Genomic DNA, 15197 nt, shown 5'->3' with positions numbered 1-15197 from the left:
CTGATAGAAAGAGTGGTGGAAGCGGTCAGGATAATAAGATTCTGGACATATTTTTGAAAGTAGAGCTAACAGTATTTAGCAATGGGTTGGATATGGGGTATGAAATGAAGAGAGGAGTCAAGGATAAGGATCAAGGTGCCACGGGAGGACTGCCATGGCCTGGCTGACACGCTATTGCATTCCCTATGGTGGTCACCCCTGAGAGTAGGCTGTGTGTGCACTTGAAGGAGGTTACCTCCTGAGGAAAATCCTCAGATTCAGAGGATCCAATGATACTAGAGACAGGTCACCCTCTGTGTCACCCTCTGGTATCCACTGGGCAATTGGGAAAGCCCCAAGCCATCTCGGCCCTCTACTTCCTCTTGCATTCCCAAGCCTTGTTCCCTTTACTTAGAAATAGCATGTTGCCTATTGTAGAGCCAAAGAACAGCGTTCTGAACCTCTGCCCTGTAACTTCCTGATCCTCCTCCTCTTATAAATACAAGGGCAAAGCTGGGATCCCAGTGAGTGAGGGAGCAGCGAGCTCAGGAGTCCTCAGGCCAGCTCCACCTGCACCCTGGGAAAATGAAGATCTCCACAGCTGCCTTCTTCCTCGTTTTCGCTGCTGCGCTTGGATCCCAGGCCCAGATCATTCGTGGTGAGTTCAGTGAGCCATTTCACTGGTGACAAGGTCTGTAGTAAACCATGGTCCAGGGAGGAGACACAGAGGGACACCTCTGCCCTCTGTGACTACGTCCCCTCCCAGACATGGATGCTAACTTGGTACTTGTTTAAAAGCAGTAGCAGTAGGGTAGAGACCTCTCTCTGAAGCCTTTGGTCCTGGGGGGAAACTGTATACAGATGACTTGGGGAAACAATTCTCTCCCTTTTAATGGTCAGAATTATTTGATACCTTCTTGTAATGGGCATAGGACTGTTAAGTGCTAGATCAAAAGAATTATACATTTGTAGAAAGTATAGAATTCTATAATGTTAGAGCTGTTACATACCACCTAATGTAAAAATATCATTTTGAAGAGGAAATAGGACAAGTCAGTCAAGGACTCACCAAATCCACCTAACTATTCTATTTATTTATTTAACAAATATCTAGTACCTCCTGTGTGCAAGCAGACACTGTGCTAAATGTCTGATAGATATCAATATGTAGGATCCTCCTAACAACTGTAGACTATCAGCGACTTATTACTTTTGCATATTATTGTTATTACCCTAATTTTTCTATTAAGGAAACCAAGGCACAGTAATCGTAGATAACCTGCTCAAGATCACCAGCTAGTAAGCAGTGGAGTTAGGATACAAGCTGGTTAGGAAGCTGGTATGGAAAGATAAGGCTATTTTAGACTTCTTTTTGCAAGCCCCCTTCATCATATCAAGCATACCGGGTGCACACATGCTTCCTTAACTATAATTCACATGTGACTATATAAGAAATGAGCTAAGAGTTTAGCTGTGTTTGCCTAATTAGCATAATGCAGTTCCACAATCCTTTATCCAAAACTTTGGGGGATAGATGTATTTTGGAATGCAGAATTTTTCAGGTTTAGAAAGGTAATATAATCTAATCCAGCAATTCCACTTCTGGATATATACCCAAAGAACTGGAAGCAAGGACATGAAGAGATATTTGCACACCCATGCTAATAGGAGCATTATGAAAGGCAAAAGCAACCCAAGTGTTTGTTGACAAACAAATGGATGACAAAACAGGGTAAATATACATATATACAGTGAAATATTATTCAGCCTTAAAAAAGAAGGAAATTCTGACACATGCTACAAAAATGAACATTGAAAACATTACAATAAAATGATACAAGCCAGGAACAAAGGGCAAATACTGTATGATTCCACTCCTAGGAGGTACTTAGAGTAGTCAAATTCAGAGACAGAAAGTAGAATGGTGGTAGCCTGGGGGTTGGGGAGTTACTGCTTAATGCAGCATTTTGGTTTTGCAACATACAAAATTTTTGAAAAAATTTCAGTGGATGGATTGTGTTATGGTTGTGCAATATGTAAACATAGTTAATGCTACTGAACTGTAAACTTTAAAATGGTTAAAATTGTGAATTTTTTATTTATATGTTACCACATTTTCAAAAAAATTACATCTTTTAAAAGGTGACACATACATGGATGTTGCTTAACATCCCTGTCAAAGTCTGGGGGGCATACTTTAATCAAACACAGTAATATTTCTGCAGCAAACACATACAAATATTCACACTAATGAAATAAATAAAGACTATAAGTAGCCGCACTTTGCTTTGGGTGACATTGTGCTATCAAGTCAGTTAACATAAAATTTTTCTGTTTTCTGAGCCTTGTGGATTCCAGAAATGTATAGAAAGCACTGTGGACTGTATCACATTATGTAGCTATTCAATTGATTTATTCATGTTGGATTTGCAGTGTGCTTTTTGTGTTTCAAAGTCAGTAGAAGGCTTTCATGTCTCAAATATTTTTTTAAATTCCCTGAAAAATCTCAAGGTCTTAACAGAAAAAACTGGCCTGGAGGCAGGCCTAGAACCCAGAGGGTGTCCAGTAGTACCTCCCTGCCAGAGGATGGAGGGAAGAAATGAGGCAGGTGTACATGCTGAGACCATGCTCTCTTCAGGTGATTTCTCTCCTTCTTTGTCTGTTTCTCCCCAATAGAATCCCTGGTAGACATGCATCCATTTGAACCATCAATGCATATAGAAAGTAAGTACATCATTACAGCATATATTTACAAGCAGCCAGGGGAAACAGATCTGCTCCATGGCTTAAATCCACCTTATTTACAGGGTGGGCAGGAGGACAGGGGGAGGGTCCCAAGCATGGTGAACATCTCCAAGAAAGAGCACCCTGGGTCGTGGGTCCCTCCCCTATAAATGACCTCTGTTCCACCTGGCTGTCCAGTCGGCTCACGCGGGGCAGTGGGTGTTCTCTGATGCCCCCTGCGGGCATCTGATCCTTCCTCATCTGTGAGAAATGGTCCATGCTGTGGCCCTGCCTGGGTGCCCTCAGACATGCATCTCAACCCTGGGGAGAGAGAAGCAAGGAGATGCCAGCAAGGTGCTGGCAGAGAAGCAAAGCACTGCTCTTGAGTCATTGCCTCCTCACCCTCCCCAGTACTTTGGAGGAAAGGGGGAAAGGATCTAGTTTTCCTCAAAAAAAGACTCAGTCCTTAAATGGCCCTTCCTCTTGCTGCAGGCTTTCACCGTCCCACTGACTGCTGCATCTCCTACACCACACGAAATATCCGATGTGTATTCATGCAAGATTATTATGTAACAAGCAGTGAGTGCTCCATGCCTGCTGTCATGTAAGTGCCCAGCTCACTGGCCACGTCCTGGGACAAGAGGACCTGAGGGATGGGAATCTGGAAAAGTCCCACCTTCTGGATCCTGCCAGGTCAGAGGAGGCTTGTGTCCTCATTAGGATCCTGCAGGGCACCAGGAATGAGATTCTCCGGTGAAGAGGGAGGCTAGGGAAGGAAGGCTGGCCAAGGAAAGGCCCAGAAGTCACTAAAGGAGTCCCAGAGGCTGAGGGAGGGTCTCGGAGAGGAGACGCCCAAGCTCCTGCAGCAGAGAAAGGAATGAGCAGGCTGGCCTGAGCGGGGAATCCGAGGGGCGGGGAGGATGAGGCCCCATCCCCATTTGCAGCCCTCCTCGGTTTGTAATCTTTCTCTGCCTTGCCCCCCAGCTTCTTCACCAAGAGGAGGCAGAAAGTCTGTGCCAACCCCAGAGATGAGCGAGTTCAGTCCTGCATAAGGTACCTGCAGCCAACCCAAGGGACCAAGGGGCTGAGAAAAATGAGCATTGCTTGAGGAGAAGAGATGTAGGTGCCAGCCACCCCACCTCCACCTTCCTTGCCCCAGCTACCTCCTGGGAGTTTCTTGACCTGGATTACTTTTTAAAAAGCAGCAATTACTGTTCTGTTTGGTTATAATAGCAATGCATTAATAAAGAGTATCCACTATAACTTCACTTGAATTTTAAGAGAAAAAAAGAAACTGTAGGAATTGTTGGACCTTGGATTTGTGGGGTGTTTTTTTTTCAAGATGGAACATCATTGTATAACTTTTTAAAAGACTGAGTATGTGTCAAAAATTGACTTAACCCTTGGAATGAGGGAACCATAAAACTGATCCAAAGATCATCTGAGGACAGAGATCACCTGAGGAACATTCATTGTGGATGGCATTCTGAAATTTTGCTAAGTTACAGAAAAACAGATTAATATCCTGTAAAACAATAAAACTGTAACTTGGGGGATTATGGTTTCTCCTGGACAAAAATCATTTGTATCTGCACTATATAAAAAGAACTACAAGCTAACATGTAATTTCACAAAATCTGGGGCCTGATCAATAGTAAATAAAACAGCAATCAAAAGTACATTCTGTCTACACATTTTAAAAATCCTAGGGTGGACCTTTTAGACAACGTTCCAATATGATGAAAGTACAGTCATCCTTCTGCCTTAATTCTATGTTTTGTATGTTTTTCCTTAACATACATAACTTCCTAAAAGGTGTCTTCTTTAAAGTTAAAGGACATTAAGAAAAACATCTAAAGTTGGTGTCAATATCAATTTTGCATTCATACCTATTAAAGTATATACACTTATAATTAGTAAACCTTGGACCAACTGTCTCAAAATTCAGAAAAAATCACTGAATTCTAAATGACAAGAAGACATTTTTTAATTCAGAAAAAAACCCGTTCAAAACCTATGTTTACTTTTTGGGTGATTTACCATAAAAATCAATAGGAAAAAACTGATAAGTATACATATCCTTTATAATAATAAATCACTATTAGAAAAAAATCCTAAAACAGTGATTAAAGCTGGGAATTAAAACTCCAAAGAGATTAAACACAAATTCACAGAATGTGTCATCTTATCCTCCCTACTAAAATAGCTGAACTTCAAATGTTTGACTACAGGTTAGAAATTTTTATTTTACTCCATCATGTGGGAGTGGAGGGACGGGCAGGAAATTATTGGGGAAAAGGGGAAAAATAAGCATTCCAGGTGATTCTAAGGCAGGTGGTCCTAGGACCTCAGTGGGAGATACCCTTTTAGGAGGTGGGGGTAACCAGTGGGCAGCCAGCTGGTGGACTGGGGGAAGGAAAAGTGCCCTAGGATATTTCACCTCTTCAAGGATGCCTTTCTTTTTTCTCAGCACAAGCGGAAATACCTAGTTCCCTGGCTTCGAGTGCAAATTCTGATTATAGGGGCCCTAGCTCTGGTGGGTGAGGAGGAAAAAGGAGTGGGGCTGCTCAGGCTTTCACTGGGTGCCCCAAGAGCTTTGTCCTCGGGGTGGGGCAAGGAGGGCCTTCTTGCCTTTGACCAGATGTCATCCAGGGCCCAGTTCTCTGTCTGGCCTCTTGTCCCCGCTGGAAGACTCTCACAACAGACAACCTTCTTTATTTGGAGAGCTGTTCTTGTAGCCTTATCCTGGGGCAAACCCTGCCCCTGGCTGTGCTGAAATGAGGACTAACAAGGTCAAAGCTTGTTCCCTGAACCCACTTCTTCTCCCAACGTCCACGGACTCTGAGCTTTGTGTTACCCAGAATCCTGCTGAGGAAACGTATTTCCAATGATCTTCTCCCTCACCTGTATGAAGCTATAGATTTTTCAACCTTCTTGTTTTGCCATCAAACTGATACATGAACAGTTTCCTTTCTGCAGAACAGAAGTTGCTCATCTCATGGTCAGCTAATGTTATCTTTTCTGATTCCCTATGCTACTATGAAATTTTTATTTTATTTTATTATATATACATCACTGTGGCTCAACAGTCCCCCTCATTCCCCCTACCCCCGCCTACTACCCTCCCCCTTGGTAACCACTAGTCACTTCTCAGTGTCTATGAGTCTAATTCTGTTTTGCTTTATTTTTATATTTCACAAGTAAGTGAAATCATATGGTATTTGTCTTTCTCCACCTGGCTTATTTCACTGGGCATAGTACCCTCTAGATCCACCCATATTGCAAATAACAGGATTTCTTTTCTTTTCTTTTTATGGTTGAAAATTTATTTTTATTTTCATATTTCTCCTGTCACTTCAATGCAGTTTGGGAGGTGAAAGAGGCAAGCATAGAGGTTCAGGGCTCTGGCCAATATTTGGACCCATTTCTAATCTTTCCCCTTGCTCTCATTACTGTACTGTGTTCTATTGAATTCAGAAACTTGGCATTAACACCAGCCCACTGAGCCCTGGAATATATGACTGAGTGATGGCAAACAGTGACTTTCAGCTCTTTTGTAGAGACTTTGTTTCAGAGACTTGGTGAAAATCTCAAAGAGTTCTGGGTTAAAACTGCACTAGGACTAAGGGGAATGTGTGTGATTTCACCAGGTCCTCTGGCTGGCCAAGTTGTTAGCTCAGTAGAATGACATGGAGAGCACAGCCCACCCGAACAGTGTGGGTGGCAGGGCATCTCCTAAGTGAGGCTTTGGGTCATGACAATGGCAGCTGAACCAAAATAAGGGATGGCAAGTGAGAAAGGATGACTTTCCTTCCCGCCCAAGCACCGGGTCACTCACAGGCCTTGCAGTCTTGGCAGGGGCGATGGCGTGTTATATCTAGTTTGATTGCATCATGTGTGCTCTATTTTTGCAGTTCCTCAAAAACAGCATGTTCCTTTTTGTTTCCTGCCTTTCTGTGGCACCTCTGCCATCAGTGCCCCTCCTCTCAACTCTTTCCTGCAAAACTCAACCCATCCAGCAAGGTTCAGTTTAGGGGTCATCACGAAACCTTCCCTCACTATCCCAGCCAGAGTGCCCACCTCCCTTTCTCTGCAATCCTGAAAGAGGTATTTATTGTCAATCAAACAGATAGTTATTGAGTGATGACTTTATGATATACACTGTGGTAGTTATTAGGAAAACCATGAGAACAAAACAAACTAGATTCCTGCCCTTCAAAAATACTTCAGTGTAGAGAGGAGACTGAAAATAAGAATAAGATATATCTGTGTGCAGGAATCATATCTAATTCATCACTAAATATCTAAACTAGTATGCAACACTGGATTAAAATGATAAGGTTGTTTGTATTAGGGTAACCTGCCTGGGGCTTAGGCCTCCCCAAGCCCCAGTCAGGCTACCCAAGGGCTAAAGAGACCAGTATATTAAAGCACACCAATTAAGAAGTTGCACTATAGATCAGGATTCTGAAACTTTAACATTGCATAAGAATCACCTAGAGGGCTTATTAAAACAGATTGCTGGATCCCACTTCCCAAAATTCTGATTCAGTAGGATTGAGGGGGACCAAAGAATAAACATTACTAACACATTCCCAGGTTGCAGGGTGGAGTGGAAATTTGAGGAGGAACCCTCATTCTTGACTTTGTAACTTCAGCAACATTTGCAACTTTTATAAGAAGCACATAGTAAGTAACCAAAAAATAATTTCAAAGAGCTGAAAAGATGTATTGTCCTTTCAAGGACAAACAACAAAATAGACCAGTTATTGACCAGTTATTGATATTTGATTTTTTTATGATGACGTTTATCAAAGTTGCTTAATTATACAAGAAACATAGAACTGCCAAAGCTTAAACATAGCTGTCTGACAACCAATTTTGAATTTCTACAAGTGAGAATCTTGGAAAGTACCTATAAAAAAAAGTGTTTAAAAGTTGTAAAAATGACAAACCTCACTAGAGCTGCATAGAAATCATCAAGGCATAAAATAGCAAATGGAAATATCCATATTTTTACTATTTCACAAGATTTTAAAAGTTACATAGCTCGTTCTCTTTTCTCTTGCCAAGGGGCTTAACTGAGGTCTCAGCCAGGGCTGGGCAGAAGAACTCACATGGTTGAAGCCACTGGGGGTGGGGCCGAGAACACAACCTGTGTAGCCAGAGGTGCAGAGCAAAGAAGAAAACACATTGAGGTTAATGGAGTCAGGTTTCTCTTTGCTAGAGTAGGGAGGCAAACATAGAAAGGGAAGATTAAAATGAACTGTATGGGGTTGACTTGGAATTGAATGTATTGGTATAAACTTATGGTTTTTCATATAGCTGAACAGATGATACAGAAATTGCTATAATTATGTGAAAACAATATAATAGAAATAGATACAAACTTATACACACCCTTATGCATATATGTTAATATATTTCCTTGTTTTGTCCACTTACAGCTCAGACTTAAAAGTAGTACCATTCCCTCAACAATGGGTACCCATTTCTTGGCTTCTCAAAATCATTCTCCACTAATGGGAACCAGGACTCGCTGGAGAAATGGCTGATTCCAGAGCTGGGGCAAAGTATAAGATGAGACTGGATCATCTTTTTGTGCCAAAAAGTAAGGAAACAAGGATACATAATAGATACCAAAATGTTCTAGACAGAAGAAAAACCAGATCACCACAAATGAAAGTTCAAAAAAGTTTTTCATATTCACAATGTAGAATTCTATACCCAGCAAAAAATATCGATCAAGTATGAGGAATGAATAATAACTTCTTCAGACAAGCAACAACAACAAAAAAAAGACTCAGAAAGCTTATGTCCCACACATCCTTTCTGTATTATTTGATTTTTTAAAATCAATGTATATATATTGCTTTGAAAAACATTTTTAACATTTGTTTTGATAGATGCTGCATACTCAGTAGTTGGCAACAGAATATTTAAGGTCTCTAATTATGTGGCTACCATATTCCATTCCTCTCTCTGTACTGCAATTTTCATGACTTTTTTGAGTCCATCTTTAAGCTAAGAGTCCTCTGAGGTCAAGATCATCTTCATTCCCATGCTCCAAGAGCAGTCCAGCATCTGGCATTGGATACTATGGCAAAAATATTCATTCCCTTTTCCTCCTGGTCACACAGATGAGCTATATTTCTTATGCTTTTGTCATTAAGTTGTAGCCAACTGTCTTCAGTTTGGCCCTGGAGTGTAAGTGAATGTAATTTATACCATTTCCACAACTAGTCCATAAAAATCTCCCAATCCCCCTCTACCTCTCCCCTTGGTAGCAAACTTGGAGGCCTTGTACTGAAAATGGTGGCATCACAGATAGAAGAAGCCTTAGTTCCTGAATAGGCTCATGAAACAGCCCTCCATGATACACACACCCTCATCCACTGCTCACCCACACTGAACTGTAACTTGAGCAAGAAATAAACTTTCATTGAATTAACCCCCTGAGATTTAGAGGCTGTTTATTATAGCAGTTAGCATATATAGACTAATGTAGATAGGAACTCAGTAATTGCTTGAAAAATGAAGTAATTTCCTGTAAGGCTCCTAGCAACAACTTGGCAGGTAAGCTAAGCCTCTGTGAAAACAAAGTAAACACTGTTTCCTTCCATATGATATTTTCACCAGAAACAACTTATTTCCTTAGATTGTTCCTAATGGCAACTGTTATTTCATTTGAGCAGTTTAAATATGGTTGTTATTGATGATAACCAATCAGAAAATTTCTAATAAAAGGCTGGTCAGCACAGAAGCATGGGAATTCAGTCATTTCCTATGAGATATACACACTTAGATGAGCTCAATTAATTTATTTATCCTTCTTCTAAAATATGTATATATAGATCACCTGCTATATGCTAGGATCTGTGTGAATGGGCAAAAATAAATAACAGATATTCCCTGCCCTGCCCTGATGAGTCCAGGAGAGAAGAGAAGATACAAACAGCCTTCTAACAAAAACAGCAAGCAGAATGGGGGAAGTGCCCCTGACAAGAAGATAGTACAGGCCACTGGACTGAGTCTACAGAGGTGGATCTGTTCTGCAAGTCATTCTGTAAACATGAGCAATGCATTGGCCCTTCAGGAGCCTCAATTCCTCCTCAGTAAACATCCAGTTTAGACTAGTCTAAGATGGCAAATTCACAGCCTGCAAGCTGCTCCATAAGAGACCACACATCAGTCATAGCACTCCTGAGGTGCATGGACATAGCCTCAGGAACTTTTCCAATACAGAGTTCCAGTCCACCCCTAGTCAATGAAGCCTACTAGTCATCCCTGAACTGGGTATTTCCTAAGTACCCGTCAAACTTCTGTGTAATCAAAGTCAGAAACCAGGAGAAGGTCCCAAGGGGATCCATTACCTGAGCTCAGAAAGGGCTAAGACTGAAGGCTTTGTAGAGCAGCCAGGCCAGCCAGAACATCTTTAGCAACTGCTTAGTTAGGGGCTCCTATGTTTCTCCAGGGCAGAGTGGTTAAGAACAGAGATTTGAGCCACTGAGCCGCAGTGCCCGAGTTTGAACCCTGATTTCTCTTATCAACTGTCAAAGCTTGGGCAAAGTATTTGTGTCTGAGTCTCCTCAACTGCTGATATATAAAGATTAAATGGGGTCATATCTGTAAAGCATTTGCAACGGTAGCTAGTGTATATGGAAATCATTACCTAATGTTGCAAAATAATCTTCTGAGCATCATGGCGCTTCTTCACCCTGGGGTATGGTGAAGGGATGGGCATGAGGCTGGGAGCCAAAGGTTCTGCTTAAATGTTTAAGTGAGGATTTCCTAGCCCTGATTGGTGAGACCTGACACGGGGTACTCCAGACCTCACCCCATAACCCAAGTTTTCTCTGATGTCCAGACAAACAGATCCTGAATTTCCAGTCCCCATCTGCCTTTGTCTAGGCCTGGAACTGGAAATGGGCGCAGGACGCATCCCAGCCCTGAGATCTTTGCTAAGTCTGAGGGCGTGCCCCCCAGTGCCTGTGCCCACGGTCTACACCTAAGGAAGGGCTTGTATCAAAGGAGTTAAATGGATTCCGTCTGGGGATGGAAGGCAATTTCCTCCCTGAAATTTTGGCTCTCTACACTTCCTTCACTCCACCCTCAACAAATGTGCAGGATATGAAATTGCTGAGGCATCCACTGCTTTCTACTGCCTTTGAAATCTTAGTTCCCTTATTTTAAAAAATATTTTCCCTCCATGACCATTTCTCAATGTTTCCTCAGCCCGGGAACCTCAGAAGCCCCTGCCAGGCCAGCTCTCCTCCTGCAGTGGCTCGCCCGACCGGAGGATGAAGGTCCCCGTGGCCGCCGCCCCCTCCTCACTCCTCCTCCTCCTCCTCCCCCACCTCGCCACGGCCCTGTGGTACGAGACGGAGCTCTCTCCACGTGAGTACAACACTGTGTCTTCTTGCCCATCCACTCCCTGTGGGGAACTAAGTAGGAGGGAGGTCGCTGTGGATGCCAGGAGAGGGGCTCTAGAAGGAGGCTGGTGGCTGCATGAACTGGTCTTGTCCTTACCCCCGTCCCATGACCAGTTCCCCTTCCCACCAAGGAATGGATTGAGGCCAGCCTGCCCCTCCACTCCCGCAATCCATCTCTCTTTGCCGTTAAGCAGAAGAACGGCCCGCCCCTTACCCCAAGGGAGGCTGAGGAGAAGTGTTTGGAAGCCCTCAAAGCCATTTTGTCTATTTACCTCCTGAGATGGGGGCCCGGCCCGCCTCCAGGGTCAGCCCTACCCCATGAGCGCAGCAGGGCTTAGGTGTGAGATGGGGGATCAAGACAAGCCTCCTTGTTTCGGCTTATTTCTTAGGATGAGCTACTTTTACACACAACCGAAATGATTCCTCACCCTTCAATTTTACCTCATTTCCTTTGCATAAACTGAGGGAAACAAAGAGGGTTGTCGAAATAAGGCTAGCTTAAAGCTAATGGTAATCTGGACAGTCTGGTTTGCCTCTCTAAAAAGTTGTTCATCAGCTCAGAGGAACATGGTGGGAGTGGGCCTCAAGGACCAGGGGATCCCTTATTCCATTCCTGGGACAGTGAGGATGCTCCTAGCATGGTGCTGGAGAAAAGACCACGCCTTGCACTCTCCACCCAAGTAATGCCCTCTGAGGCCATCGTGATGCACACTCACGCTTCGGTCCAGGTCGGCCGCATAATGTGCACACCCCCATCACTCCACTCCACAACAGGACACATCCTTGTTTCTTTCTGCAGGGCCCTCCTTCTGAGAGCCCTTCCTGCTCCCTCTAGGATTCAAGCTGGGCATGATTTCACTGACACCTCTTACACCTCCTATAAGAGACATGAAATTTCAGAATCAGAAAATAACTGAAAAACCACCTAATCCAGAGAATTTTTTATAAATTAAAATCACCAAACTTTCTCCTTCAAGCAAAGTCTTACATAGATTGAACACCCAAGACTCCACTCTCACATGTACCACTGCTGAGACAGACTCTGAATCCCCCAGAGCCCCAAGAAGTTCAAGGTAAAAACCCCCAACCCAGTCCAGTGGCCCCATGGGCAGATTGGGAAACCGAGAGGGGCATAAGGTCATAGGCACAAAGCCAGCAAAGGCGAGAGGGGTTAGAACCTGGGTGTCCTGACTCCCTGGCCATTGACCTTGGCCCTTAGGATGGGCATCCTTCCCTTTCTGCTAGACATGGATCCAAGAGGACACAGGCAGCATGGGGGGATGGGGAGGGGTCATGCATTCCCAAATGGCATGGATCCCAATCCTTACTGGAATTTCCTCCAAATATTCCTCCTGTTTGGAGCATCTCTGAGTCTGCCCCACAGGGATGGTGTGTGCTCACTGAGAAGACCTGGGCTACCTGGCTCTCCATCCTGATGAAAGTCATCAGCCAGCCTTTCTAGGAGGGGTTGAAGAACAGGAAGGAGGGTGATTGCAGGGGGAGGAGGGAAAGAGGAGCCAGAGGACCGAGCTTCTCCACAGCCCTGTCTCCAGGTACTGCCCCCCCACAAGGCCTGGATCTCAGTTCCCCTCCACACTGTCTCCTCAGGGGGACCTCACCACCCTGCCAACTGCTGCTTCACCTACGTTACCAGAGCAATCCTGCGTCACCGGATTAAAGATTATTATGAGACCAGCAGCCGGTGTCCCAAGCCCGGAATTATGTAGGTGGCACTACAACTATGCTGCGTGGGCAGAAGCCAGCAGGGCCTGGGGCAGTGGGGGTGGCCCAGGGAGGACCCGGTGGGGACCTCCCCAGGGCACAGGTGTGCAGATAGGGAAAGAGGCAGCCAAGGGGCAACATGAGGGCTTTCGGCCAGCTGGGGCCTCCAGGGGCCAGGAAGAAGCTGACCCCATGGCGGGGGAGGCATTAGGGGAGGGGGGAGAAGGCATGGGGCACTTTCCGGGGGAGGGGTGGGACACCAAGGCTAGAAGGGCCCAGGGGCCCTGAGGGGCTGAAGAGTGCATCTCAGGCCTCTAGCAAAGGAAGGAGACAGTGCAGATGGGCAAGGAACCTGTGAGGGCGAGAGGACAGACTTGCGCTTCCTAGCTGCTAGACCCCAGGTTTGTGATCCTTCTCCCTCTTGCTCCACAGCTTCATCACCATAAAGGGCTATTCTGTCTGTGCCAACCCCAGTGATAACTGGGTCCAGGATTACATCAGGACCTGGAGGGGAAAGGAGAAGCCCAGAAACAGTAGCGAGGGCAGAGCTGGAAATCTGAGAGAAGAGGCTAAGAACCCGACTCATCCCCAACTCCCATGGGACACTACCCAGCCCTGAATTAAAGGCCATCCATGCCCCTCCCTGCCTTCATTCATTTCTACTGCATTTACCAGGGGACTGAGGACCCCGGGGAGCTGGGCCCAGGGTTGCACCTCAGTATCAAGCCTTCTTTTGCAGAAGTCTGGCCAGAGGCTGGTGCGAAAACATAGGTCAGGCCTGCGACCAGGGTAACGGGAAGCCGAGCAGAAAGTGAGAAAGACGCTCAGTGTAAAGGCCACTTTACACAACAATAACCACAATAATAACAGATACCATTTTCTTAGCACTTTCTACATCCCAAGCACTCTGCTAAGCAGCCCATGTTTCACTAACTCTTCCCAAGTGTAAAGCTAAGAACTGCCACCTGCTTTTGCAGGCAAACCTCCTCAAAGACCTCTCCGTAGCAGTCAAACTCCATCACTCTTTTTCTGTGCAGCTCCCAAGGCTTTGTTCCCATCACCTGGGGTGAGAGTGACTCCCGGGCATGTTTTATCCAATCTGTCCCCCTCCACTTACTCATGTCAGGTTGTACTATATTGTTTTACTCACTTTTGTGTTCTCACAAAGCCTAGCAAAAAGCCTGGCCCATACCAGGTGCTCAGGAAATGGATGGATGGATGGATGGATGGATGGATGGATGGATGGATGGATGGATGGATGGATGGATGGAATGAGGCAGGAATAAGGAGGAGGCCAATGCTGCAGGAATAACACCCAGCTGTTCCCAGTGGCTGTCAGACCCATCCTCAGGGTTCAAGGAGGAGCTCTGTGTACTCAGAGGGACAGCACGGCCAGTATAGACACTAAGGCCGCCCTCCCCTTGCTTCCAGCCCTCCGCAGACCAGGTCCAAGAGGAAGCCTGCACACTAAAGTTACAACTGGGCTTCCTCAGACTTCCTCTCCTCCAAAAACAAAAGTCAGCGGGGCACCCCACATCCGTGCCCTCCCTACCCTCATAAAAAGCTACAGCTTCACCACCTTAGACCTGGTGCTGAGGGGCAGGTGCAGCCCTGGCCAAGGCCAGAGGGCAGAAGCCGAACTCTGGGACCCAGAACAGGCTGTCAGGCCCACGGCGGTGGAGCGCCCTCTGCTGGCGGTGACTGGCCATGGGGGCAGGTTGGATAAACCCATCCTGCAGGGAGGGATCAGCCAACTAAACCTGAACTTGGTTCAGAGTCCAATATCCAAAAGGCCCGATGAGAACGTCACCAAATAAGCCAAACACCTCAGCAACAAATGGGGACCCAAGGATCAGGCACATCGTTTTTTCAAAGTATTAGTAACATAACCTGTGGCATGAAAGAGCGTGAACTCAGTCACATGTCCTTGGACTGGGGTTGGGGGGACATCCTTTGCAGAGGTCACTAAAGCCTATCCTTGGCTCAGTCTGTGCTCTCTTATCTTGCTTTACGTTCACCCTGCCCAAGAGCAATCAGCTGGGGGAACCAGAGAGGTCCTGCCCTCCTCCCCTACCCCAGCATGGAGATAGTGGCAGGGAACAGGGTGATGGAACGGGTCTGGTTTCCAGGACTGCCTATCTGCCTCCTACATATGTGTCTTTGGACAATTTATTTCACCTCTCTAAGCCCCAGTGGTCTCTTTTGTAAGATGAGAATAATCATCTCCACCTCAGCATGGTGAGGAGTAAGTAAAATTGGGCAGTGCACACTTGCCACACACTCCCTTTCAGCTCCGCACCAGGCCCCGCCCTCTGCTGCCCTCTCTTTCAGCAAACACGG

At 45.4% G+C, this 15197-nt stretch overlaps 2 protein-coding genes across 2 annotated transcripts; both read left to right on the top strand.

Annotated features, from left to right (window-relative positions):
- The first annotated feature begins 478 nt into the window (after nt 1-478).
- LOC118925303 (C-C motif chemokine 15-like) lies at nt 479-3966 on the top strand. The gene is made up of 4 exons (XM_036911023.2): nt 479-637; nt 2656-2703; nt 3196-3307; nt 3688-3966. The coding sequence occupies exons 1-4, from the start codon at nt 565-567 to the stop codon at nt 3809-3811; spliced, it is 357 nt and encodes a 118-aa protein (XP_036766918.1). The 5' UTR covers nt 479-564; the 3' UTR covers nt 3812-3966.
- A 3995-nt stretch (nt 3967-7961) lies between these two features.
- LOC118925302 (C-C motif chemokine 14-like) lies at nt 7962-13495 on the top strand. The gene is made up of 4 exons (XM_036911022.2): nt 7962-8314; nt 10939-11100; nt 12744-12858; nt 13290-13495. The coding sequence occupies exons 1-4, from the start codon at nt 8251-8253 to the stop codon at nt 13474-13476; spliced, it is 528 nt and encodes a 175-aa protein (XP_036766917.2). The 5' UTR covers nt 7962-8250; the 3' UTR covers nt 13477-13495.
- Nucleotides 13496-15197: the final 1702 nt, after the last annotated feature.

Source organism: Manis pentadactyla, chromosome 4 (assembly GCF_030020395.1).
Source record: "Manis pentadactyla isolate mManPen7 chromosome 4, mManPen7.hap1, whole genome shotgun sequence".
Taxonomy (NCBI): Eukaryota; Metazoa; Chordata; class Mammalia; order Pholidota; family Manidae; genus Manis; species Manis pentadactyla.
The sequence above is the reverse complement of the archived record's forward strand: the minus strand, read 5'-3'. Positions and strand labels throughout refer to the sequence as shown.

Bases quoted from the DNA above. Each gene is read 5' to 3' on its own strand.
- LOC118925302 (XM_036911022.2), top strand. From the start codon at position 8,251: ATGGCTGATTCCAGAGCTGGGGCAAAGTATAAGATGAGACTGGATCAT. The intron at 8,315-10,938 runs GTAAGGAAACAA...ATGTTTCCTCAG, and splicing joins TCATCTTTTTGTGCCAAAAA to CCCGGGAACCTCAGAAGCCC. The intron at 11,101-12,743 runs GTGAGTACAACA...CTGTCTCCTCAG, and splicing joins CGAGACGGAGCTCTCTCCAC to GGGGACCTCACCACCCTGCC.
- LOC118925303 (XM_036911023.2), top strand. From the start codon at position 565: ATGAAGATCTCCACAGCTGCCTTCTTCCTCGTTTTCGCTGCTGCGCTT. The intron at 638-2,655 runs GTGAGTTCAGTG...TCTCCCCAATAG, and splicing joins CCAGGCCCAGATCATTCGTG to AATCCCTGGTAGACATGCAT. The intron at 3,308-3,687 runs GTAAGTGCCCAG...CTTGCCCCCCAG, and splicing joins TGCTCCATGCCTGCTGTCAT to CTTCTTCACCAAGAGGAGGC.